The 27,447-nt window shown below is 38.2% G+C and overlaps 1 protein-coding gene across 2 annotated transcripts; it reads left to right on the top strand.

Moving 5' to 3' along the window:
- CAPG (capping actin protein, gelsolin like) lies at positions 1–27,447 on the top strand. Of its 2 annotated transcripts, none has more exons than XR_011922437.1 (10): positions 1–127; positions 4,457–4,486; positions 12,982–13,151; positions 13,528–13,682; positions 15,499–15,663; positions 18,691–18,840; positions 19,361–19,456; positions 24,514–24,643; positions 24,719–24,805; positions 27,158–27,447. XR_011922437.1 is itself a non-coding variant. In XM_072424108.1 (10 exons), exons 2-10 carry the CDS (start codon positions 4,464–4,466, stop codon positions 27,221–27,223), a joined length of 1,041 nt encoding a protein of 346 aa, XP_072280209.1. In that variant the 5' UTR covers positions 24–127; positions 4,457–4,463; the 3' UTR covers positions 27,224–27,447. The 2 variants fall into 2 exon arrangements, 1 of the variants encoding a protein (XP_072280209.1); XM_072424108.1 differs by having other exon boundaries at positions 24–127; positions 24,514–24,640; positions 24,717–24,805.

Below are 27,447 nucleotides of genomic sequence, written 5' to 3'. Positions count from 1 at the left end.
CCTCTTTTTTTCCACTTGAGAAAACCACAGACTTCTTACAAAATCAATTGAGTACTCCAGGCTTGGTGGGGTGTGGTGAGCAGCAAGCAGAGCTATCAAGAGCAAAGAAGATACAGCAGCTAAAAAGGTGAGAGAAAGCAGGGGTGGCAATAGCAGGGGCATCATCCGTGGTTCACTTTCCAGCTAACCTGTCTGATAAAGGGATAATGAGATGAAATTGCTACCTGGTTTATAAAATAATCTGTTGCATGTATAACTACAAATGATAACTGTTCAGGATTGTATTACTGTAGACTAAACTGAACTCCAGGCCTGCAGGCTGATCCTCAGGCCTGTGTCACGACCCCCCTCCATGTTGCATGATATCATCACATACAAATCAGGAACAGGAGTCCTGTATTGTAAGTTAAGATTTCTCTGTAACTCTGTTCTCTCCACATATCAGAACCTTTAAAAAGGAACTAAACTAAAAACAGGGCAGTATGATCCATCCAGGGGGTGTCTTGCATCTGGTCCGGCGTCGTCCCAGCATCCGTCTCGTAGACGGCGCTATCTTCGTCTCTTCTTCTGGGTTCTTCATCCTACGTCATCTGACCCAGGCGCGAGATCAGGTGACGTAGAATGAAAAAAAAAAATGCCGATTTCACTGCGATTTTCGCTCGAAAAGGCTTGGGCATGCACAGAAGGAGCACCCAAGAGCCTCCCAGGATGCCTGACGTAGGTATCCCAGGAGGCTTTGCACTTCCATTCATTCTCAATTGCCTAGGGGATCGAGAAATAAGGGGCGACGCTGCACCCTTTTTTTGTAAAAAAAAAAAACAACAAAATTCTTACCTTACATAAAAGGGTTGTCTACCCTTTTATGTAAAGTGAAAAGTCTAGGAAAGAGTTTAGGTACGCTTTAAGTACATAAACATGGCAGCAAAACTGGTTGGTTCTTGTTGTGGTCTCGCCTTGTCTTAGTACTAGCTCTCCTGTACAAGGAATTGCAACAGGTTGATAGCAGATTCAGTTTGGGTACTTGCATAACTTGCATTTAAAAGAAAATACAGATACAGATTTATAATATGTTTGTTCATAGGGGTCTGTAGTACACTTTTCCTGCTATCGAGCACAAAAAAACATGATAAGCAAGGCCTCTAAATTACAAATGGAGGCAGCCCTTTTCCCTCAAACCAACAGGGGGCAACTTCTCCTGTTTCTGTATTATTCTGGGTGTTGGAATTAATGTTTAACAATGACAATTTGCTCAGCAAACGTAAAAAATAATCTTTTTAGGACTTTTCTGATAAGTTTTGTTATCCTTAGTGATGGCCACCAAAACAAAATCTCCCCAAAATATGCACAAAAGTAAAGTCATGTTTTTTATTTCTGTATGAGGAACTTCCAGGGACAGTGGTCATAAATGCAGGGAATGTGGAAAACTCTCTTTAATGGGGACACTGACTGCAATAAAAATCTAACAGATGTTCTAACCCCCAACACTTTGAAACTGATTAGGAGGTAGAGGGAAAAGGTTTTACATTTGAGAACAGAGATACATCATTTTACCATTAAATGCTGTTGTACTAATAATGCACAAGTCCAGTCCTTTAGTGATTTTATTTCATTTAAATGAAAAACATTTTATAAAGAATATAACAAAAGATGTAAAAAGGAGATAAAATGTGCAAAACTTCAAAATGAAAAACAGATTGCAAAGGAGCGTAAGTCAAACTCCTAAATTTTTAAAATATATTAATAGCAAAAAGATCAGATCTGAGCATTTAGGCCCCTTAAAGGATGTCTCTAGGTCGGTAACTGGGGATAAAGAATAGGCTGACTTACTAAACACTTTTTTTTATCTCTGTGTACACAAGGAACAAGGAAAATGGCAAAGCTCAAGTATAAATTCATAATAGCAATGTCACAGCCTTAAACGGTTCACAATGGCTCAAAATTGATATGATTGAGAAACAAACAGTTGGACAAAATTAAGGTTGACAAAGCACCAGGACCTGATGGATTACATCCACATGTCCTCAAAGAGCTGAGATCATTTATTTCAAAGCCATTATTTCTACTTTTAGAGACTCTTTAATCACTGGCATTGTACCAATGCCTTGGCGTAAGGCCAAAGTGGTTCCTATCTTCAAGAAGGGAACAAAGTCATTACCAGGTAACTATAGACGGGTTAGTTTACCGTCCATAGTTGGAAAGATCCTAGAAAGTTTGATAAAGAACCACATAGAGGAGTTTCTGCTGGAAAATATTAGTGATAGTCAGAATGGCTTCAGGAAAGAACAAAATTGTCTAACAAATGTACTCTCTTTTTATGAGAAAGTAAGTAAACAGGTAGACAGTGGAATAGCAGTTGATATAGGGTACTTGGACGTTGCTAAAGCATTTGATACTGTACCCCACAGACAGTTAATATGCAAGTTAGGGTCAGTAGGTTTAGAAAGGTCTGTAAATTAATGGAGAACTGGCTTAAGGACCAAATCCAGAGAGTAGTGAATAATGATTCATACTGGATGATCTCAGGTTATTAGTGGTGTACCCCAGGGTTCAGTGTCCCAATTCTGTGTTTGCAGATGACACCAAACTATGTAATGGAATTAAGTCCATACAAGATGTCTATAATCTACTAGCAAATTCATGCCCCTCTACAAAGCATTGGTCAAACCACATCTGGAATATGCAGTCCAGTTTTGGGCAACAGTTCACAAAAAGGACATTGTGGAATTGGAGAGAGTGCAGAAGAAGGGCAAATAACTAATAAAAGGAATGGAGAAGCTCAACTATGAGGAGAGATTAGCTGAACTGAATCTATTCTACCTTGAGAAGAGAGGTTTAAGGGGGATATGATCACCCTGTATACACATATAAATGGTTGATATAGAGAACTCTCTTCCCAATTATTCACTTTGAGATCATTAAAAAGAACAGGAGGGCACTCGTCGAGGAAAAGAAGTTTAAGCTCCGGATAAGGAAAGGATTCTTCATAGTAAGGTCTGTGAAAATGTGGAATAGGCTCCCTAGTTTCAGCAACTACTATAGATTGCTTTAACCTTCCTGGGGTGTGGGGTGGATTTGGGTGGATTGGGGTGGATTTTCTATATCAAAAGCGGTAACCCTGAGCCACACTCGAGGTGGAATTTCCAGGGAGGTTAAAACTCCTACTTTGTTCCCATGTTCCATGTCAGGTGTCTTCTTTCCCTGCCGATGCTAGCCGGGCATCTGCGTCCCAAGCTTATGAACGTTGGGAGCGGGAGGTCAGGGGAAGCAGGTGCTGGACGGGTATCTGCTTGCGAGTCTGTGCCTGGAGGGCAGGACCGCCATGCAGGTAGGCGGGACCGGGCAGGAAATTTAAATAATGAGGATTTTTAAATCCACCGCATTTGCATTTAAAAATCCTCACTAATCATACTGCCAGGGGGGGTAAGAAAAAGCTGGATGTTTTTCTAGAAGTACAGAATATTATTGGCTATAAAGGCTTTAAAGAAAAAATAACAGTGACCATTGTTCCAGGGAACATCCGATTTCCTCATGGAATCAGGAAGAATTTTTTTTCCCCTGTTGAAGCAAATTGTCCCAGGGTTTTTTTTTACCTTCCTCTGGACCAACTATGTTCATAGGGTTTTATACCTGGGATATGTTTATTTCCCTAGAGGTTAAACTTGATGGACTTATGTCTTTTTTCAACCTAACCTACTATGTAACTATGTAACTATAAAGTGTGTGTGGGAGAGAGAAAGGGATTTTGGAACCAACCTAAAATATTGTTCTAGAAGTTCTTTATTCTTTACCCCATAAATAAAACAAATGCAATGTACTGTGCAACTTGCCTGGGCTGCTTTGCATTCAACAGTAACATAAAAGACAAGAACTTCCCAACCATTGCAACATTGTACATATAGCTGGGAAAAAAACAAAAAAAAAAAACAGTTCCCCTTTCTGGGAAAAACAAACAATGGCTAATTCGAATAAGCTGACTCACTGGTCTAAAGCTGCGTACACACTTCCAATTTTTATCGTTGGAAATGAACGACGAACGATCGATTGGTCAAAAATCGTTAGTAAAAAAAGTAACCAACGACGCCGACGAACGAGAATTGTCGCTGGAAATGAACGACCGGACCGGCGGATCGGATTGGACGACGATCGTTTACCATCTATCGTGTGTACGGTCGTTCATTGATCGTCCATGGTCTTATCTGCATGTACAGGATCGGTGCTATACGATTGTTCGCCGATATCGTGCAGGATCGTTCGTCGTTCGTTTACCAACGATAATTATTGGAAGTGTGTACGTAGCTTTAGGAAGAGAAATCCATTGCCTGAAGTGAATTGTAGCAAAAAACTATGTACCCCAGGAGTGTCTCTCAGTACATAAATATGTAGTTTAAACACGTTTTATGGCACAGAAACTATCCATTATTAGTTTATTAATGCAACTGCTTATTTTTTTTTCCAGTTCAAAGATGTACGGAGGACCCAGTGCACGGTAAGTACACGGCATAGAAAAGAAGCTTTTAGACACATGATACTTGCACAGCTGCTCATAAACAAAAGCCATCGGCATTACTAATGGCACACCGTGCTTATATTAGCACTAAAAGGAATGCTGGTCTAATTAAAAAGCAGGACATTTATTTTAAAAGAAGACCAGTGGAAACGAACAAACCTAAGCACTAGGCTAATGAAAACGAAAAAGGAAAACTCTTTATTCTAATTGTAATTGTGTCCTATTAAAGTTAAAGTCAACTATGAAAACATTTTTTTTCTTTAAAGTTTATCTAAGCAAAAACATATTTTTCTGATACGTTTAAATCCTGAAGGAAACTCGGGACCTCTCCGCTGGAATACTGAAGGCCTTCTGACACAGTCTTTACTTTATAGAGAACAAAATTCCCAATTCCTTTTGTGTCTTTCTACTTTTAATGCTAATTATCTAATATTTAAACAGGCTATTAGTTGGGGTGAAATTGTAACCGTAAAAGGTGTTTTTTTTCTTTGTTTTTGTTTTTTTTATGATTACAGAAATAACGGAGAAAGGGTGCTGATGTGACAGACATATAATCAAATTAGGAATAATATAGTTATTAAACAGTATTTGTATGGTGCCAACATATTACGCAGCGCTGTATATGAAATGGTGGCTGCAAGTGACATATAGATACAGACAGTGACAGAGGAGAGGACCCTGCCCAGAAGAGCTTACAATGTAATATGTAAAACTTATGTTATACCTTTGTTATTTAGAGGTCACATCAATTCACTGAAGATGGTAGCTTTTTAATCATGTGCCCCTTAACTGTAGCACTAAGGGGAGACCGGACTGTTGGCAATGGAAGTAAAAAATGCTTGAGGGGTGAGGTGAGGTAATGTATAAAAGGCTATTACATTGGTGCTCAGTAGAAGTAGTAAATGTTTCTATGTTAGTGTGAATGAAAAACATGGTAGCCCTGCATCAATGATCAGTGTAAGTATGCACCGGTAAAAAAATAAAATGTCCGGGGGTGTGTCCGGCTGGAGTTCAAGATGGCCACGTAGTTGGAGAGCTCCGTGCACGACTAGGCTGAAGTGATAGATTACGAAGCAACTCCGGTCCTCCGCTTGTTCTAAAGGAGTACCGAAGCGCTCCTTACTGCCAGGATCATGACCAAGCGGAAGAAGTTTCTCTCAGAAGTTCTCTTATTATTTTCGGCCCCAGCACTCCCAAGACTCCCAAGATGGCGTCGCAGCTATGCCTCCAGACTCGCTGCAGGCCCAAACGTTTCGTGAATCACCTCCAGCCTCTGAGCCCTGCTGCTGCAGGAAGGTCAGAAGGCAGTCTGGACGAGACATCACAACCTACACTGTTGCCTTCAGCGCCTCCCATTTCTCAACAGCTTAAGGTACGTCCAGACCCGGTCCCGCTGTAGGCGAGCCTGGGGTTGCTCTCCCACATATAGACCCGACTCGCCGCAGGCCCAATTATCTTGTGAATCACCTCCAGCCTCTGAGCCCCGCTGCTGTAGGAAGGTCAGAAGGCAGTCTGGACGAGACTTCACAACCTACATTGTCGCCTTCAGCGCCTCCCTCTTCTCAACAGCCTAAGGTACGTACAGACCCGGGTCCCGTTGTAGGCGAGCCCAGGGTTGCTCTCCCACATATAGGCCCGATAGCTGGGGTGGAACTAGAAAATTTCAAAGTGGTGGAATCTACTTTGTCCACATCTACTTTGAAAGAGATTTTGTTATCTTTAAGGTACTCCATACAGCAGGACATGAACTCAATGTTGGGCAAATTTAACAACACATTGAATGGCTTTGGGAATCGCATACATCATGTGGAAACCAAGATGGGAGAATTCTCTTAGGCCCATAATGACCTAGTGAATACCCACCAAGAAACTACCAATGGCATGAAATTGGCTTAGATCTAAAGTGCCTGATCTGGAGGACTGTTCCGAAAGAAATATCATTAAAGTGCGGGGGATCCCGAAGACCGTAACACAAGGACATCTGATCCCTTATATTAGAATTTTGTGTCAAATATTAGTACCATCAGCAATTGACTTGGATCTTACAATTGACAGGGCACATAGGATACCCAAACCCACATTTCTCTCTGCAGATTTTTTTTCACACTTTTTTCACATTAAGGAAAAGATAATGGCAATGGCGAAAAAAATGCCCTCATTATCGGAACAATTTCAGAATATACAGCTTTTCGCTGACCTGTCTGCCATAACCATTCAAAATCGAAAAAATTTTTTGCAGATTCTGAAAATTTTGAAAGAAAGAAGTATTGTGTACAGATGGGGCTTTCCGACCAAATTGTTAAATTTGTACAATGGAAGAACGCACCCAGTATCTTCTGTGAAGGTGGGTTTACAACTACTTCAGGGATGGAACCTGGATACTAATAGCCCTGTGACAAGATCACCGAGATCCCCAAGGAAAGTGGAATAGACCTGAATCAAGATGGGAGTGCAGGCCTTTACGTAGCCTAGTCTACACTATATTAAGATTTCTCCACTTGAAATCCAGAAGTGCACTATTCAGTTTTATGATAGTAGCCCGTTTCACCTGGTTTTTAACAAGGGGACTTTCTTTTTTCTTGAACCTTTTTTGTTCAGCTTCGTTTGGCCAGTCTACCTTGTTTTTTTGTAACGGCTGCCTTTAGTGGGAATCTATCTGTACCATTGAAAGAATGGAAGAGTTACATATGGTGTCTGCCATACCTTAGCCAGTCACTCACGGATGTTCTTGACACAGATCTTTGTCGCAATGGTTTTCACCTCTTCAATCTATATGCTAGATGACCCGCATTGTTTTGCTGAGAGAGAGAGATGTGAGAGGGTTGAATAGCCCATTTAAGAGAGTCCTTCTCAACAAGGAGATCCAATTAAACAGAGAAATATTATTTGTTCAGGAAACACATTTTCATCGCACGAATGCACCTAAATGGCATTTAAAGTCTTTTTTCTCATACCTACCTTGCAAGTATTCACAAGAAAAAAGTGTGGAGTTATGATAGCAATCAGAGATACACTACAGTTCCAATATCTTAATCATATAGCAGATGAAGAGGGCTAAAAGAGTGTCTAAAGATTTACATAAGCTTTTGGGTGAGTTTGCGCCACATGATGTCTGGAGATGTCACCATAGGTCAGAGCGGTACTTTACATATTTTTCCCATATCCATCTTATCTTATACCCGTATTTGACAGATTTTTGGTCCCTCCCGCAAATAAGGTCATCAGAGATTGGAAATATCACATGCTCAGACCACACACCAGTAGTGGTAACATGGGGGGAGCAGCCTTCCAGACCAGATAGGCTATGAAAGCTCAGTACGTACATCTTGGCTCAGACAAAATATGAGAAGACATTTGAACAAGCTTGGGAGATGTATTTTTTTGTGAATAATGTTGAAGGTATTGATCCCTATTTCTTGTGGAACACCCAAAAGGCCTAAATGAGAGGTATATTTATCAAAATGAGTGCTCATAATAAGAAGCAGAGGATGCATCAGATTAATAAGTTATTACTATCTATCAGCAAGCAAGAACCTGAAAAGAAGAAGTCCCCATCACCCCAGCATCCTTATTGAAGAATAGACTGCACTTGCGAGCTTTATTATTGTATAAGTAAGTATGATTTTTATATAAAGAAATTGAAAGCCAATCAGTATTCACCAGGTAATAAACCAGGGGCGTTATTACCAGGAAGATCAAAGTACGAAGAAGTAAAACTAATATGTCCTCTATAAAGGACCCTATTAGTAGAAAGTGTTCATTTAGTCCTCATGGAATAGCGGAAGCCTTCTGCAATTATTACAAAGACCTGTACAATTTGAGAGAGGAATATGGTATACCTCAACCAACTGATGCATCCATTGCTTCTTTCTTGAACTCAATATCCTTACCTCAAGTTTTAAAGATAAACAATTGCAAGTTTTGTCCAAACCTTTCTCAGTACTTGAAATTCATAAAGTTATAAGCTCGCTTCCAAATCATAAATCTCTGGGTAATGATGGTTTCCGAAAAGAGTGTTATAAACTGTTTAAAAGTGTACTTTCTCCTTATCTTGTTGCTATGTTTAATAAAGCTACACTGTCAGAGGAATTCCCAAAAGAAATGTTCCAGGCTATAATAATAACTACCTAAGGAAGGGAAAGATCCTACTTTACCAAACCAGTAAAAGCCAATTTCACTACTTAATATGGATATAAATATATATTGGCTTTGTGAAAGATAGACAGGCTCCAGATGGTACTAGAAGACTGATTATTAGTATAAGACATGTGGAACTACACAAGCGTCCTGCCTCTGCTGTTCTCTTTAGATGCAGAGAAGGTGTTTGATAGGGCCCATTGGGGTTACCTATCATCTGTGCTAGACAAATTTGAATAGGTAGACTGGAATAAATCAGCCATCCTATCTTTGTATACTACCCCAAGTGCGAGGGTTTTTACCTCAGGTGCTTTGTCATCATGTTTTGTTATTACAAATGGGACCCATCAAGTGTGTCCATTATGGCCCGTAATTTTTACTATGATAGTACAGCCTTTCGCAGAGAGGATCCGTTGGGATCCTGCGGTCTGGGGCCTGACCATTTCTGGACGGGAACATAACATAAGTTTATTTGCTGATGACATCATGCTAGTGCTTACGGATCCCACATCCTCTCTGCGATTGGTTCTAGACATTATTATCCAATACAGTAAGGCCTCATACTATAAATTAAATATGACAATCTCATATTCTACCACTAAAAATGCCGAGTGACATCCAGAATTAAATGCAAGCTGATTTTTCTTTCTTATGGGAATCTAAATCTATTTCTTATCTAGGTATAGCTTTGACAGCTAAGATCAACAATCTATATGAATATATTTATAAAAAAAATATTGATATCCTTGCCTTCTGACTTTTCAAGTCCGCGGAAACAGGAGTTTTCTATATCTGGTATAGCAGCTTTTAAAATATTTCTGTTACCAAAATTCTAAATTTTTGTATTTGTTCCGAATGGTAGTATTTCCTGTACCTACAAAATTTTTTATTGAAACGCAAAGACTTTTCTCTTTATATGTGTGGAATATTAAAAAACCGTGATGCAGCCATTTGATTTTGACTAAGTATAGGAAGATGGAAGGTATAGGTCTTTCTAGTATCTCACACTATTATGCTGCGTCTATTATGGCACAAGTATTGTACTGGTGGAATAATGATGCACAAATTGTGGGTTGAGTTGGAGCTCATGTCCTTAAAGTGTACAGACTTTCAACGGCTTTTATTAGCTTTAAAATTAGGCCTTCTGATACCTAACAGCAACTATCCGTCTATCCAAGCAACACTTTTGGGATAAATATCCAATATACGCACCTAATTCGCACACGACTATGTTACTTACCCCAGACTTGAGAATTTTGGAAGTATTTATACTTTCTATTAACTTCTCTTTTGGTATTCTTTAGGGGTAATGAAAATGAAAGATTTATATTTTTTCCAGAAGCTCAAATCTTTTCAATCCCTTCAGAAGATGTATACCCTTCCCTCCAGAGAATTTTTAAACGTATATGCGGATAAGACATTGTTTTTTTAAGATAGATATGCATGCAAGGGTTCCATTGATAGCTTTATATCTATGTTTTACGAACCAATGTATAGGGAAAAAGGGGATTAATACATTTTGCTCTTTATTTAGCTCCAATTTAGAGTTTTAGAAAATATTGCCAATGCAAAAATAGGAGATAGAGCTTAAATTGAGGATTCAGGATAAAGATTGGAAAGACTCATTGAATGTGACTTATTCCAATACTAAATGCGTGAACCACTGAGATCTGTACCAAAAAGAGAGATTAACCAATGGTACTTAACTCCAGTGCCGTTGGCCCACTTTTCTGGTTCTTTTACCAATGTCTGTTGGAGGGGCTGTGGAGATGTAGGAACGTTACTACATATCTTGTGGCAATGAAAAGGGAAGGTTACTTTTGTAATCAGGTATTAACACTGCTATCTGAGATTACAGGAAGGCCCATACAAGCGACTCCAGAAATGGCTATTTTGCTTGTTAATATGGATGAAATACCTGTGAGAGTGGGAGCACTGGTTATCCACATACTGTTAAGTGCCAAAATGTCAATTGTAAGAAAATAGAATATTGAAGTGCCTAACGTATTAGAGGTTGTGCATTATCTTACGTACGAGCATATGTACAATGCTCATTTGAAAATGTGTTTTGCTTTAATTTTTTTTGTTTGACAGTTGACTGGGACTGTTACTATAGTTTTGTGTTGTGTAGACGTGTACTCGGTGGCTGAATTTATGTATTTTTTTTTCTTTCTCTTTTCTTTAATGTCATTTTCTTTTTTTTTATTCTTTGGTTGCCGAAAAGGCATATTTGTATTCCTATTTTCTCTACTATATACTTTATTAAAGAAATATTGAAATAAAAAAAAAAAATGTCTCCGTTTCAGTGGTCAATGAAAGTAAAAAATGTCCTTATGTCAGTGATCAGTGGAACCTAAAAATTCTCATATGTCCAAGGTCAATGGTAAGTGCCTATATCAATTGTCACTTAGTCTGTACTTGAATGGGGTCAGATTGGGTGCACAGTTTAGTCTAGGAAGGTGGATTTGGTATAAATTGTAGTCAAGGGTTTCAACACTGTTAATAGGTGCTACTATTACAAAAGAACCATCCAGGGCAATGTGACCGAATATTTTGATTCTTGTAACAGACATGTAGATAGATATAGAGCAGCACGGTTGCTCAGTGGTTAGCACTTTGGCCTTTGCAGTGCTGGGTCCTAAGTTTGATTCTCAGCCAGGACACTATCTGCATGGAGTTGTCAGGTTCTCCCTGTGTTTGCATGGGATTCCTCCGGGTACTCTGGTTTCCTCCCACATTCCAATACCATAAAATTAGGTTAATTACCTTCCCCCCAAAATTGACTTTTGACTGTAAAAATGACATATGACTATGGTAGGGATATTAGATTGTGAGCCCCTTTGAGGGACAGCTGGTGACATGACTATGGGCTTCGTAATATGACTATGGTTGCGTAATATGTTGATGCTATATAAATACTGTGTTATTATAATAAATCTAATAAACAAATAACATATAGTTTAGTATATGAAGTCACAGAAAAAAAACAATGTAACCTAGAAAAATGACAGCGATAAACTTTTTAAATAGGGAATATCTATTATAACAGTTTAGAAGGTGTCTCAGTCCCAAAGTCCTCTCAAATCCTGTTCATGTTAGCTAATATTCTGTACAGTACTGGCACTTCATATATACTTACAACATTTTCTATCTTTTCTAATTCAACCTTGTTTCCTGTCTAACAGTTCTTCCTCTCCGCCTAGATTTTTGCTTTCCTTAAGGGCTTGCATACTCAAGACGATATACAACTTGTTCGTAAAAGATAGGATTTATTCTTTCTGACATAATGATAAGTACTAAACTGAAACAAAAAAATTAAACGAAATTGTCTGCAGACTAGTTAAAAAGATTGCAAGTATTATGATATGAGTGCATGATATGAAATCATAGCAAATGCACATTTATCATATTAAACAGGATGTATTGGGTGTCTCCAGAGGTTATACAGACTGTGATAAAAATCTACCAAATAACCGTCTGAAGGTATTTATCTAAAGTCAGAGTATTTTGACTATAGAGTTTCCCTCTCCTAAATGTTATAAGACCTGGAAAAGGGTTACTCTATAACCCCTGAAACACATTGGTTTGTGTATAGAATTTGTATCAATAATAGGATTTGGAAATTACAACTGTCCTATGCTTTTAAACATTCCTATTTCTAGGTCTTACCTGTTTCTGGGAATGGATATTTGGTGACCCCTTTTTAATAGGGGGCTTCCAGATTCCAAAAAAGCTCTCTACCCACAGACCCCCACAACACAGGGGTCAGGTTGTTGGGGATGAGGCCTGCCCCCCAAATGATGCTTGCCACCATGAGGGCATTGCTCAAAGAAATGGGAGCTACACACGTTTCCCCCTGTTCCTTTTCTGTTATTCTAGATTTCAGAGGATGATCTTTTTTTTGGAAAGTAAAAGGGGTACACACATTTGCTTCCTCAATTTTTAAACTATGAAGGTTACAATCATTTACAGGGTTTACAAGCTAGGTTCTGATATAAAAAAAATAGGTGGTACGTCATGCATTTTTTAAAATTAAAAAAAAAAAAAGCTACTAGGTAAATGTGTTATGTCCCTTATACCTAAAATGTTTGTACCAATGCAAATACTCATTAGGACATTGGCCCTGATTATACACAGTTTTCTAGTTAAAAGGGTCTAATTCTCATATGTAAATGTACCTTATACTATGAGAGCAAAACATTTAGCTTCATTCAAGTGGATTTTTGTCAAGTAGAATAATTATACTACTTGTAGTTATACTACTTACAAATTTCCACATAACAGCAGTCAAATTAGACTAAATTCACAGTATTATTTTACTTTTTATGTTCTTGCAGAGATCTTCGTTTCCCTTCATCCATTTCGGAGCCAGGGCTTCACGTTTTTCGCATTGAAAAAATGAAGCTGATCTCGGTGCCAGTAGAAAGTCATGGAGTATTCCACTCTGGGGACACCTATCTATTGGTCCTTAACTCATCTGATGGCAACAGTATTTATGTATGGAATGGTAAGCTTCAGAAAGTTTAAGAAGTTAAAATAATGCTTATGGTTATGGCAGGAAACATTTTTGAAATGTGTTTTTGTTCAAAGCCAGCAGTAGCATCTCATGACTCAAGAAATGTTCATGTTTACAGTGCTGGTTTTTGCACAAAATGTCTAACTAATGAAGTGCTAAATCTGATGACCACAATCTATAGTGCCTTTTGTTCTGCTATGATTTGTAGCTGAACCACCAATGTCAGTGACAAAGCCATGAATTTTTGGCAGTATCTGGTCTTTGGAGAAATGTTCCTGTTTTGAGCAGGACTGCTATTTAAAAGTTGATATATTCTGATGATGTACTTCTGTTCCACCATATTTATTGACTCTTGATCTTGTCACAGGAAATGGAACGTCAGTTGATGAAAAGGCAGCTGGAGCCATTTACAGCTCTCAGCTTCACATGTATATGGGTGAGAAGCCAACTCAGAACCATGAGACACAGGGACATGAGAGTGCGGAATTCATGTCTTTATTTCCACGGGGGGTGACATATTTAGTAAGTAATCACCTTTTTTTAACTTTAAATGCTGGCAAGTGTCTTTTGGCACTTGTTTGAACCCAGTTTTCATTATGTCCCAATATGGTTTACATGGGTTGAATGTGTTTATGGATGTGTTCTACAAGTACATTGAATTTAATATGTGTAACTCCAAATTGAATCCATTATAGAGTATTGGCCTATTCACACTACATTCTGTAATCACATTTTAGTCATTGGCTTCCTATGAAAGCGTAGATGAGGAACACAACACAGATGGTAGAAAATCAGCTGTGTGTTTTGTTAGCGTGCAACGGATGGTAAGGATGGTAAGATGTTTAACTGTTAGAAGCATAGACATCATTCCACAATAGATGCCTATTTCCCCATAGTAAGCCCTGCCCTACTAATGATACCACAACAACTTTTGTATTGGAAAGGCAATCAGTTTGAATCTACAAAAGCAATCAAACCAAGTCCTTCCTGCTGGTATTCCTGTATAGTATACTGTATAGTTTGCATACTTTATCTCAGAAGACATGCCTTTTCTCATGGTGAATTCATTCCTAGGTAAAAAGAGTGATGGTTGATGGTTTTTAAGAGTTAATAAAATATCTTCCTGTTGCAATCTTTATAATGGAAAAGCTAAAAAAGATCCATTTCAGCTTAAAGCTGAAAAAACTTAATACCCAAATAAATTACATAAATGAAATCTACATAAAACAGTTCACTTAAATCGGCAATTTTGTGAGCAGTGATCTGACAAGCAGTGAAGCTGAACCAGGGTGTAGTAGATCTCCTTGGTTTAATTGTGCATTATTTAAATATGACTGACAGAATGACAAATCCTATAGCAGCTAAAATAGTTCCCGTATTTAGCTTTTTCCCTAGAATTTGAAAGAATACTACACATACCATTTGATCTTCTCTCTCCTATTTTTATGAATTGTAACATTGCTTTGAAACTAGATTTTTAATACTGATATATCTCCTTTAACTTGAGATAACAACACCTGGTAACAACAATCTGATAAAAATGTTTAGTAAGTAATGTCAGATAGATTTTCTATATATCCTTCCTTGTTTATACCATGACAGGAGCTATTACACTAAAACACATTTTGCACGTCATCATTAAAAGCCCAAATATGTATTGTGCTTAAGAACATCAACTTGTTATTCTGTCTTGATTTTTTCTATGAATAGAAAAATGTCAAATTCCCCAAGCCCAGTTTGTTTTTGTTTTTTGTTTTTTTATTCAGTAGTCCAATACATGTAAAAGGAACTTTTCTTTAAAGAGAAAGTGAAAGGTATCCATATGTGGATCATTTTTTTCTGTTTACAAGTATCTAATGGGTTTTCAAGTTTTTTCCCAATCATTTTTATATTTTATCAAATTTTGAGGCATGTGAACTTTCATTAATCAGATGAACATATAGTGATTTATTTGCATTTGAATCATTAAAAAAAAAAATCAATACTAAAGAACCAGTTTGTGGTGTGCAGTAGTATGAGCAACTGATTTTCAAAGGACGGTCAACGTTTATGTATGATAGTAAAGCAGATTATCAAATTGAATTAAATTTGATTTGTTTATGGTTAGCTTTACTCTAAAACAGGCTGATGATATTAGACTGTAGACTTCTCCTACCCCACCTGTATTTCTTTTGACCATTGTTAAACATGCTAGAGGGCATGGGGCACTTTTTAGGACTAGAGCTCTACCTGCAAGACTAACCTCAAACAATCTGCTAAGTGTTTTTCATGTTTTATTATATGGCCCATTCAAGTAATGTTACCAGCTTTCAACAATTTTTGTAATCTAATATCACAGGAAGGAGGTGTCTCTTCAGGTTTTCAGCGTGCAGAGAAGGACCCTGTGGGCCCTACCAATCATCTTTACCATGTGAGAGGTCGCAAACACATTCGAGCAATTGAGACAGACGTAACGTGGGATAGCTTCAACACTGGTGACTGCTTCATATTGGACACAGGAAAGGTACCTATATTTTGTAATATAAAGTCCAGTTTAGCAAAAAATTGTTTCAGTAGGGGGAATTTTTAAAAAATCTAACTGGAACCAGTCCATGTTTCCACCACTTTTTCTTGGCAATCTAAAGAGAGATGACTTACCTGCTTAATAACTTTGTGCCAGTATCCAATCCCCCATCATATTGTTCCTGAGTATTGTTCAAGTTCATATCTTTATATTAGGCATATTAGGTTTGACGCCAGGTCGTTAGGTAAAGCCATATGTTTGTTCTATTATACAGCTTTTAGAGGTGTTTTCAGTCCCTTATACCTTCATGTTCCTATTTAACATGGTTAACATGTTAAGTGTCCCTGACTTCTTGAAGTCTTTTATCTGTGGCCTTGTTTTAAAGGGTCCCCAAAGAATATGATCATATTTGTCTAATCCAGGGGGCATAGATAGACTGGGAAACTAATGTGGTTCAGCCAACAGAAGCACACCAAATGGGCATGATTTATTAAAGCTCTCCAATACTGATAGAATATCTGGGGAAAACCTGGGTGATCCAGAAATGGATCTCATCCAACTAATAGGAAATTATTTTTAAGTAATCCATTTCAAGTTTGCTGGATCACCCTGGTTCATTCAATAAAGTGTAACTTGTGCAGTCTAGGAGAGGTTTAATAAACTAGGCCCACTGTGAACATAATAATAGGCACAATGCCAATTTACACCCTAGTTACTATTCATAATACTCTCCTCCCACTGGCCATATATTATACATATTTGATTCCCTTCCCTTCTGCAGTTTTAATTCTTCAAAACATATATTTGTAATTGCAAACAAAACTGTTAAGAACATTGCATTACATTTACTTTAACTACATTGAATTATATTCACCCATCTCTAGTTACCTTTAAAGCAAGTAATTTTTACTAAATCAATCAAAGTTTTTAGAAATCCTCCCAACATGTCTGATGTCAGAACTACAGCTTACCTGTGTGTTTATTCACTATGACCTGATGAACCTAGTTTAGTGACACTGCTGCTTTCTCCCTAGGTTGTCTTCATCCTTTTCCAGCTGGGCAATTGTAACCTACAATGCATGAGCTCCTGCTTCTATCTTTCCTTATGACTGGACACTTTACTTATTCCTTCTTTTTCATCTGACACTTCTTTCACTTTTTCTCTGTAAGGTAACCTTTATTTTTATTCTCCACAATCCTTATCCCTTGTTTTACTACCATGACCACCAAAAAAGGTAGGCCTAATTAGGAAGTGATATTTTCACATCATACAAATTATAGCACATTGCCAGAAACCAACTAAAGATCATTTTCAGCCCAAGCTACAATGGGACATGGCATTTCTGATTCCCATAAGTGATCTGAGAGGACTCTGTTACTGAAAAGCAAATAGGAGGTGTCCATGTTACCTAGGCAGTGACATAGATACCTGAAGCTGTGCCTTCTAATCTAAAAGGAAGAAGGGACAATATTAGGGATATGGCTTGTGGCCTTTAGTTATTTTTTTTGGGGGGGGATTGGGCATTTGGAAAGCTATGCTCAGGCTTTAAAACTCCATTCCTACTTTTAGTGGATCCTACTTTGGTACAGATGTATAGGTTCTTCTCCTGTACTGAAATTATCTAATCTGATTTTACTTCACACCGTAAGTGTGTAATGGGGTGCATCAAAAGCTACAAGTCAAACTGAGCCCTCCTCCTGTCTGAAGGTTATTCAACATCACCTAGTTCTTTCCTCCTCAGTCCTACTGTCCCTGGCCCACTCCATCCACCCTTGGATTTTATTTCTTTAAGCATGGGCTTCAGGATTACCTGTGGGTGTTCCTAGGAATATACTCTTCTCCAGACTAACATCCATCCATTAAAGTATTTTTGAATTCCTCCCAAGAGCCTACCCATTGATTGTATCAGGTCAAAAAATAAAGAAAATTCCCTCTAACATAGGAAAAAGAAATTGTGGCTGGGAGTACAACTAAAGGGAAGCCTGTGCTGAAAAAAAATATGTGGACTGTTGTTGTTTACTTTTAATTGATGCTAGTTGCCTGAGATCCCCAGCTTTGAGAGTTTGAGATTCTGGCCTGGATCAAACATCACTGAGATTAGCATTAATAACTGCATTTATGTTTCTTTTTATAATTTGATTGTGTGATCCTATAAGACACAGTTGGTGACATCATTTTGAGGTCTTTAAAGTCATGTCATCAACATGACCACCTGAGCACTAGTAATTTGTTAAAGGAGAGGCCAGCATGGATAGGCACAATACATTCCTCCAGGTTTACTTTCATGGGTGTTGCAAACACTTAAACAATTATTATTTCCCTTATTTATATAGTGCCAACATGTTACTTATCCCTTAACAAAGTTCATAGCCATGTCACTAACTTTCCCTCAAAGGGGCTTACAATCTAATATCCCTGCCAAAGTCTAAAGTCAATTTGAGGGGAAGACAATTATTCTAACTGCATGTTTTTGGAATGTGGGTGGAAAACGGAGTCCCGGGGAAACCCACGCAAACACAGGGAGAACCTGCAAACTTCATGCAGATAGTGGTCGATGCATATCATGCAGATCCTGGCCAAGATTTGAACCTACACAGGCCAGAGTGTTTACCTCTGAGCCACCATGCCTTTTGTAAATGACACCAATTCAAGTCTATAGAAGTTGCAAAGGTAACAAAATGCCCCTGAACAAATATGTAATTTTAAGAAAAAACATCCCTTACCACCTGTCAAATAAAGGATAATGGACAGACCCATTTGGTCTAATATTGGTTACTTTTTGCAAGTGTTTTTGAGTGGCAAATCTTTTCAGAGTAGCCTACAAAAACTGCTAGTCTGAACTTAATATAGTGGACTGGTCCAAAAGCATATTATTAAGCCTCATTTTCTTGGTCATTAAAGTGAAAATGTGCCTGGTTTTGGCATAAGTGGATACAAACAAACAACAATCTGGGGGAACAAAGCTAGTTTATCTATTTATTTAAGGAAGAAATTCATTTACCGAAATATATTTCCTTTCATTTCAGATCATCTACGTCTGGTCTGGATCTCAGTCAAACATGATGGAAAGAAACCGTGCAAGAGATCTGGCCAATCAAATACGAGACAGCGAAAGACGAGGAGCTGCAAAAGTGGAAATTTTACAGGAAGGGGAGGAGCCAGAAGAAATGATTAAGGTAGTTTTTGCAAGCCTTAAACTTGTACTTGAGGGACTTTATAAAAATTTGGTACTCTATGGCACATATCAAGCTCACTGCTTGCTTTATTCTGGCAAAGTAGTCCAGCTTGTTAGTGCAGGGAGAACAAAATAATGGCTGATGAGCTGTGCATTGTGAACAATTAAATTTTATGAGAGGTCATCAACTGCATATTACTATATGACATTCTACAACCTCTTTCTAATATTCAAAAATATTCCAGTTATCTACATAAAAGCATTTACATACCTTTTCTTTATTTTTTTTAAGCAGTCAACTGGCTGCATGGTCTCTCTACCCTATCATCCCTATCATACACTGGAAGGTTGGTGGAGGAGATTCATAATGCTGCTGTTGTTATAGTGAATATCCTGCTAGGAGCTGATGTTATTGAGGCAGGGTTGGTTGACGGGTGTTTAAAGCCAGTCCAACTACAAGACTGTTGGAAGCTAGCCATTTACTACTTGTTGATCACTAACTTTCATCTCTACACACACAGATTCTTGGGCAAAGACCTGCAACTCTGAAAGAAAGCAGCACACAAGATGACAAGGAAGCAGACGAGATTCACACCAGAGGAGCTGTGCTCTACCAGGTAAGTGTCTGTTACGCAAAATATATCATTTCTGTGTATACCGTTAGCCCTAGCACCAAATCTATTGTGGAATTTTGTTACAAATTAACACAAATAAAAATAATTGATGGCTTACAGAGCATTTACCTGGGTGCAGCCTATCTCTGTGCAATGTTCTGAAGTTCATCTAAACCCAACATAAAAATGCTACATGCTGCAGCTTACCCATTTTGGGATTTGATGGCTAAATTTCCTTCTTTTTTCAGGTTTTTTTATTATTATTATTTTTACCTAGAAATTCTTCATGTAATACCATTATTATCCCAGTGACAACATTAATTTATTATACTGTATCTATGTAGAAGCTATGTTGTCACCCTCGGCTTCTTTTCTGATGCGTACTTCAAATGTCTTCCCCTGTATCTATAACATGCACAGAGATGTTCTGTATTTTTATTGGATAACGGGGAAGAAAAGTAGTTTAGGATAAAGAGCCAAGGGTTTAGGTTTTAGTGGTTTGTATTGTGGAGTTTATTTACATAGTCACATAGTAGGTTAGTTTGAAAAAAGACCATCGAGTTCAACCACTAGGGAAATAAACATATCCCAGATATAAAACCCTATAAGACATAGTTGGTCCAGAGGAAGGCAAAAAAAAAACCCTGGTACAATTTGCTTCAACAGGGTAAACAAAAGTCCTTCCTGATTCCATGAACTTCTTTTCCTCCAGATGCAAAGAGTACCCTCTTGTTCTTTGTAATGATCTCAAAGTAAATAATAGGGGGGAGAGTTTTCTATATGGACCATTTAAATATTTATACAGAGTGATTATATCCCCACCTAAATGTCTCTTCTCAAGGGAAAATAGATTTAGTTCAGCTAATCTCTCCTCATAGCTGAGCTCCTCCATTCCTTTTATTAGTTTAGTTGCCAATGCTTTGTACAGGGGCAGGATTATGTCTCCATCTCTGCAGACTATTCCTCGTTTAATACAAGAAAGTACTTTGCTATCTTTAGATATTGCAGCTTTGGCATTGCATGCTGGTTTTTATTCTTTGATCTACCAGAAACCCTTGATCTTGTTTCCATTTCTGACTCCCCAAATGTATTCCCCCTAGACAGTATGAAGCATGCATGTTGTTAGCCCCCAAGTGCATAACTTTACATTTATCTATATTAAATGTCATTTGCCACTTGGCTGCCCTATCAAACAGTAAATCCAGGTCTGCTTGTAGATTATAGACATCCTGTATGGACTTAATTCCAATACTTAGTTTGGCGTCATCTGCAAACACAGAAATGGTACTTTTAATCCCAAACTCTATTTCATTTATAAAAATGTTAAACAGGGTATACCACTAATAACCTTAGACCATTCAGAGTTTGAATCATTAAATTACAACTCTCTGGATGCGGTCTTTAAGCCAGTTCTCTATCCATTTACAGGTTGACTTTTCTAAACCTATTGACCCTAATTTGCATATTAACTGTCTGTGGGGTGCAGTGTGAAATGCTTTAGCAAAGTCCAAGTACACTTTATCAACTACTTTTCCACTGTCTACCTGTTTACTTATTTCCTCATAAAAAAGAGTAAATTTGTTTGACAACGTCGGTCTTTCTTGAAGCCACGCTGTCTGTGGTTCTTTATCAAACTCTCTAGGACCTTTCCAACTATGGACTTTAAACTAGCCAGTCTGTAGTTACCTGGTAATGACTTTGCTCCCTTTTTGAAGATAGGAACCATATTGACCTTACCCCAATCCATCGGTACCTTGCCAGTGACTAAAGGGTCTCTAAAAATAATGGCTTTAAAATAACCAAGCTCAGCTCTTTGAGGACACTTGGATGTAATCCATCGGGTCCTGGTGCTTTGTCAACCTTACTTTTTCTCAGCTGTTTCAATCATATCAATTCTGAGCCATTTTGACTCATTTAAGACATTGACATTGCTATTATGAATTTGGACTTGAGCTCTGCCATTTTCCTTTGTGTACACAGAGCTAAAAAAAAAGTTTTAAGTAAATCTGCCTTTACTTTATCCCCAGTTACTTACCAACCCAGCGATGTCTATTTAGGGACCTACATGCTCAGATCTGATCTTTTTGCAATTATAATATTTAAACATTTTGGGGGGTTTGCCCTATTTTCCTTTGCAATCTGTCTTTCAATATTAGTTTTCAAACAATGAAGGTGATCCTTCATTTTTATTTTTTTGGAATGCCCTTTCCTTGTTACTTATGGCTTTTTTTACCATCAGCTGTGTTTTAATTTTAGCCTCTTAAACTTATTACCCATTGGAAAATATTTGTCAGTGTGCTTTTGTAGAACAGACTTGAAACATTTCCATTTCTGTTCTGTGTTCTTTGAGGACAATATTGTCTCCCAGTCCAAGTCACAGAGAGCCGCCCATAATAATGGAAATTTTGCTCTCTTAAAATTAAATGTTTTTATCTTTCCTGTTTTTTTGCTTCCTGTTTGCAGCTTATTTTAAATGAAATCATATTATGGTCACTGCTACCCAGATTCTCTTTTTTTGCACATTTGTTATAAGCTCTGCATTGTTAGAAAGAACTAGGTCTAGCAGAGTATCATTTCTAGTTGGGGCTTCTATAAACTGTACCATAAAATTATCTTGTATTAAATTCACAAATTTCCTCCCTTTTGCTGTTCCTGTAGTGTCATTACTCCAGTCAATGTCACTGTCAATCTAGGCTTATTTCACATTAGCAGTAAAAAAATGCCCCTCCTGAGTGACTACTTGGCAACTGCTAGGCACCTGGGATTAGTAACCTGTGATAACTGCTGGGATTGGTAACCGATGATAACTGCTAGGCACTTGGGATTGGTAACTGGCGGTAAGTGCTGGGCTTTTCAGGCCTAGCAGTTTTTCAAGCAGCAGTGGTCCTTGGTGAGCGGTAAGTTAGGGGTAAATGCAGCAAATGCAACCTTACTGCCAATGTGAATTCAGCCTAACTTCAGATGTCACCTCCTAGCGCTTCACCAAACTATAATTGTAATAGTATGCTGCCCTTTCTGCTTCTGTTCTTTAAATCCCAATTTATCTGAAATGGTGAGGTGCAGAAAACTGAAATAGTAGGTGCAAGTGGGGGACCGATGTATAAACCCCTAAAATTTAATTAGCATGGCATCATTAGAACATAAAATCTCTGCCCATCAAACAGTCCGCTTCCCTACCTTGAACCCTAATTTCTCTAGAACAGAGAGGTGCAGGTAAACAGAATCATAGGTGCAAGTGAAAGATACTTGTGGCTAACACCCCCCAAACTTTCATCACCATGGCATCAGTACATATACTCTGCCCATCAAAACACACTGCCTTGTTACACGTGACTTACCCTACCAGTACCTGAACCCCAATTCCTTTTTGATGTGCAGGGTTTTTTATGTTCTAATGATGCCACTGTGATAACATTTTAGGAGGTGTTCTCCACAGATGTTCCCCACACATTTTCAGCTTCCTACATCTCCCCATTCCAGATAAATTGGTGTTCAAGTGTTAGAAGTGGGCAGTAATGTGTAACAGGGCAGTGTGTTTGCCATAAAAATGAAGTTTTAGTATGGGGAGGTAGCTGAAGGTGTCCCGCCACTGCACCTACATTTTCGGCTTCGTACACCCTACAATTCTAGGGAAATTGGGGTTCAAAGAAGAGAAGCGGACAGAGTAACATAGTATGACAGTTATAGATTTGTGAGAGATAAGTATAAATTTAGGGGCCCTTCCTCAATGCTCCTTTCCCCAGGGGTCCCCGTTTTGCATTTTTAATTAAGGACTCCAAGGCCTACTAGCTTTTAATACTGCAACCCCAGTGTTATATTTTCACAAGATTTTACATATCTGATCCCCATATCATGAAATTTATAAAAGCTGGGGTGCTGAAATTGTAAATGGTGCTAACTATAAGTGTTCAATGTGCACCCTGAAATTTTCAAATCATTATGACTTTCAATTTAGGGGATATGAAGGTTTATACACAGAGAGTTGTAATGCTGAGGAATGTGACATGCAGCATTTACACACACTGCTCTGATGACATCATTACACACGCCCACTGGGCAGAGACATTGTTTACACAATGTGGGTTTTTTTTTTTCAAACGACTCGGCACAGCTAGAGAGAGGGAGGGATAGCCTGTGTCTCTTCTCACTCCGCCCGACTCTAATCAGAAATCATCTTACCAGCAGAGAACGGAGCGAGCAGAGCAGCCTCACCGGTGTCCGTTCAGAGCTCCGGGCAGAATGTGCCGGGCGGAAAAATCATGGCAGGTGGGCAGGCCGCCCTGCAAAAACAGGCTGGGGAGAACTATGAAGTCATAATTCTCTTCACTCATTAAGGCTCCCAACTCCCCTATTTTGTTTGCTAGATTTCTAGCATTGGTGAACAGGCTGATTGTAAATATTAAGTCCACATTAGGACTAATAATGCCCCCTGCTGCCTTTGTTCTTCATGTTGGTTAGTAATTCAACTGATAATGTAAAGAAAACCTGTTCTTTGTCCACATTTAGCAAAGCAATTTACTTTTCTCTCAACTGCTTCTCTGTTTAGCTCTCTCAATTGAATTGAACTTCTGTATAAACTACAAATTTCTGGGATTGTGGCTTATACAAAGTTATGATTATATATGTTTATTATATGCTCAGCCTTGTCTTTTCACTAATAAAATGGATTAAAAAAACAAAGAACACTACACACTATAACCGACCTACTCTCAAGACATGTTCTAAACAACAAAAATTAAATTTAAAACTTTTTTAAGCAAATATTAGGAAGCCTAATGGCTGATTGTGCTCTTGAGTTAATTATAATTGTACAGTTTTTATATTATTATGTATTTTTAGCACCAATATGTCCTATGCTTTACAGCCTTCATAGACATCAGAGCTAATCACTCATTTTCCATATTACAAATCTGTAATTTTGTTCTTGACAATGAATGCAATGTGTGAATTCTGCAAAACGTTCAAGTACTGTACATGATTTTTTTTAAAACAGTGCCTACAGATATAGATGAGCAATTTCTATGATGTGCTCTTACTATTGCCTACAATGTATTGTATAGGTCTCCAATGCTACCGGAGAGATGAAGGTGACCCGAGTGGCTGACGGTGGAACTTTCCGTAAGGAACAACTGATTTCAGATGACTGCTTCATCCTAGACACAGCAGGAAAGATCTATGTCTGGAAAGGTACCTCCAGATGTCATGAATCAAATTTACTAAACTTTAACTGTAATGTAAAATAAAATTAATCTTTTTCTACTAGGTAAAAAAGCGAATAAGGAGGAACGGGAACAATCACTTGCAACAGCTGAAAAATTTATTTCTCTCATGAACTATTCACATAAAACACAGGTGAGATGGTATCTTTATTCTCCTATTTGCTTCTGACAGCTTTATTTTTTTTTTGCTTATTGATTTTTATAAAATAACTATGTAAGAAGGCCAAGCTAGAAGCCAACTGGATCAGCTTTTCAGAAACAAAATACATATGGCATTGATGTTTGAACATACAGAATTTATTTTGATGCTTTTCTGCTTTGCGATATTTTAAAGCAACATTGTGGATGTGCAATGCAAAATTGTATCCCAATGGACATCTACATTGTGCTACTTTGTGAAAAGGCTCTAAAACACAAATGTATGCTCTGCATGTTGCATTGTCTTTAAAGAAATTTTGGTCTGTTCAATTCATTAAGCATCTTAGGTTTATCTTTTAAAAACATTTGAACCATTAATTACATTAGCCAAGCGGTGGTCGGTTGTCCGCAAGAAAATTTTGGTGGTCCGCGGCTCTGGCTGGCGCACCCCCAAGCAGGATCAGGAGAAGGACCCTGCTTGAGGGACGCACCAGCCAGAGCCGTGGACCATGTCCCCAGTACAGTTTCCAGGCTTGGGGAAGTTGGCGGGCTGTGTCCCTGGACATAACCCGCCTACTCTCCTTTTGCAGAGCTCAGATCTGCGATGGGAGAGAGGGCGGGGTTATGTCATAATGACGTCACTCTGTGGGAGGTTTCTCCCCCTTTAGGTGACACCTGGCTCCCCGCGCATGCGCGTTTGGCTGACATGATGATCCCGCCAGAAATGTAATGCTGTATTTTTGTTCTCCAGTCTCATCAGACCAGCAAAGAAAGGTTTAGTAGCATTGCTTCAACAGTATTTAATTTGAAGGCTGGAAATCTGATTTTGATTTGAAGGTTACCTCCGTGATGGTGTTGATGGCGTTGTTTTACTAGACAAACTGCTTGTTCATTACAGATTACTACTATGTATGTTATAATGTAGAAAAGGGTTAATTTTTAGTTATTTTGTATTAGTCATTTCCTGCTTATTCACTTTAGTGGTTATTTGGTTTGTGATGGATCGTTAATGTAAGGTATATGGGAGCTGCCTTTGCTGAGCTTTATTTGAAAGTGCTAGCAATGTAGCTGTCATGATGAGTCACTGGCCTGGAAAATGTAATCAGAAAGAATCAGAAGTTCTAATCTACATATTTATCCTGAGTAGGGGACTTTTTATACCCATCCATACTGGTGCCCTGGATTATCACTCTTTATGTAAATTAAAGAGGTCTGCTGAAATGAATGAGCTGCCAATGCACCAGAATGGACACAATATCAAATCTTCCATCCTACATTGACTCCTAATATAATAAACAAGAATAGGGTGAATGACAATGGTGGCACACAAATCCAAATATAAAGATGTGAGCATCTATGAAAATCCCTTTGGTTCTATACCAACTGACACTTTGTTTCAGGAATGACAAGACAAATGGCATACAAAAAAAAAGAAAATCCTACTTACAATTTTTTGGCTATTGGTTTAGGATGTATGAGTAACAGCCCAGATGAGCTAAGGATTGGAATAAATAAAAAGGTGCCTTGGGAAAATAAGAATTTAACCAGATGTAGCAAGACTTCATGATGTGGCTCTCGAATAAAGTTTATACATAAACTGGTTTGATTGCAAATACCACCACTGCCAGTCTGACTTCTACCTTGATTCCATTCAATATACTGGATTTTTTATTTCAAATATGATACCAGTCTCATCAGTCTTGAGGAAGCTTAAGTTGCAAAATGCACTGAAGTGTGAGATTGGCACTTTATTGTTATAAGTATATTTTGGATTTTTAGTAATTCAAAAAAATAATGCTATGATTTTTATTTTTAAGTGTGTGATGTGTTCCATAATTAGTGCCTTTAAAGTCCTTAGAATCTTGTTTTCCTTGTGTTATCTGTATAAGTAACAGACCAATTGGAGTTACTCATCAAACTGGCATCCTTATACATTGGGATTGCTGGAGGCTGTGAGATGGTAGTTTGGAGAGTGTCCTTTACTGGGCAAGATGGTTACTACATGCAATCAGGAAGTACCGGTATATATTTTTATTTAAAAGTTTTTTGTAACCAGTTTATTCTATTAGTAGTTATGATAAAAGGGACCTGTGTACCCCCAAAACACTATGCCAGTTGGTGGGGAACCACACCACATTCCAAATAGTATCTCATAACCAGCCTTGCCACAATTTAGGCCCTTGACCCCTACCAATATTGAAGATATATGGTGTGTTACTCTGGGGCTACTGAAATGCCTAAACCCTGGATGCAACAGTTTACAAATCCCAAGCCTAAAGCGCCAACTTCCATCTTTTACAAAACATACTCTGCTGTAGCCTTAAATTTGTTGTCTTGTTGTCCGCAGGTCCAGGTGATGTCTGAAGGTAATGAGTCGCCTCTCTTTAAACAATTCTTCAGCAACTGGGTGTGAGTGACCAGCTTCAGCTTCCTCTAGGATACAAGCTTCCCCTCTCTCCTACACCTTCCAATGCACCGCTTCACTGCTAGGTCAATTTTGTATTAAGGTTAACCCCAGCTGCTAGGTGATTATCCTCCTTGCTGCCTTCTCTGGGGAAAATGAAGGGCTTAAGACGTCTTGCAATGGAGGAATGCATTCTTTCACAATAAAAATGTATTGCAACTCACATATAAAAA

Source organism: Pyxicephalus adspersus, chromosome 10 (genome assembly GCF_032062135.1).
Source record: "Pyxicephalus adspersus chromosome 10, UCB_Pads_2.0, whole genome shotgun sequence".
Taxonomy (NCBI): domain Eukaryota; kingdom Metazoa; phylum Chordata; class Amphibia; order Anura; family Pyxicephalidae; genus Pyxicephalus; species Pyxicephalus adspersus.
Note: the sequence above shows the minus strand (reverse complement) of the source record. Positions and strands in the feature narration are given on the sequence as shown.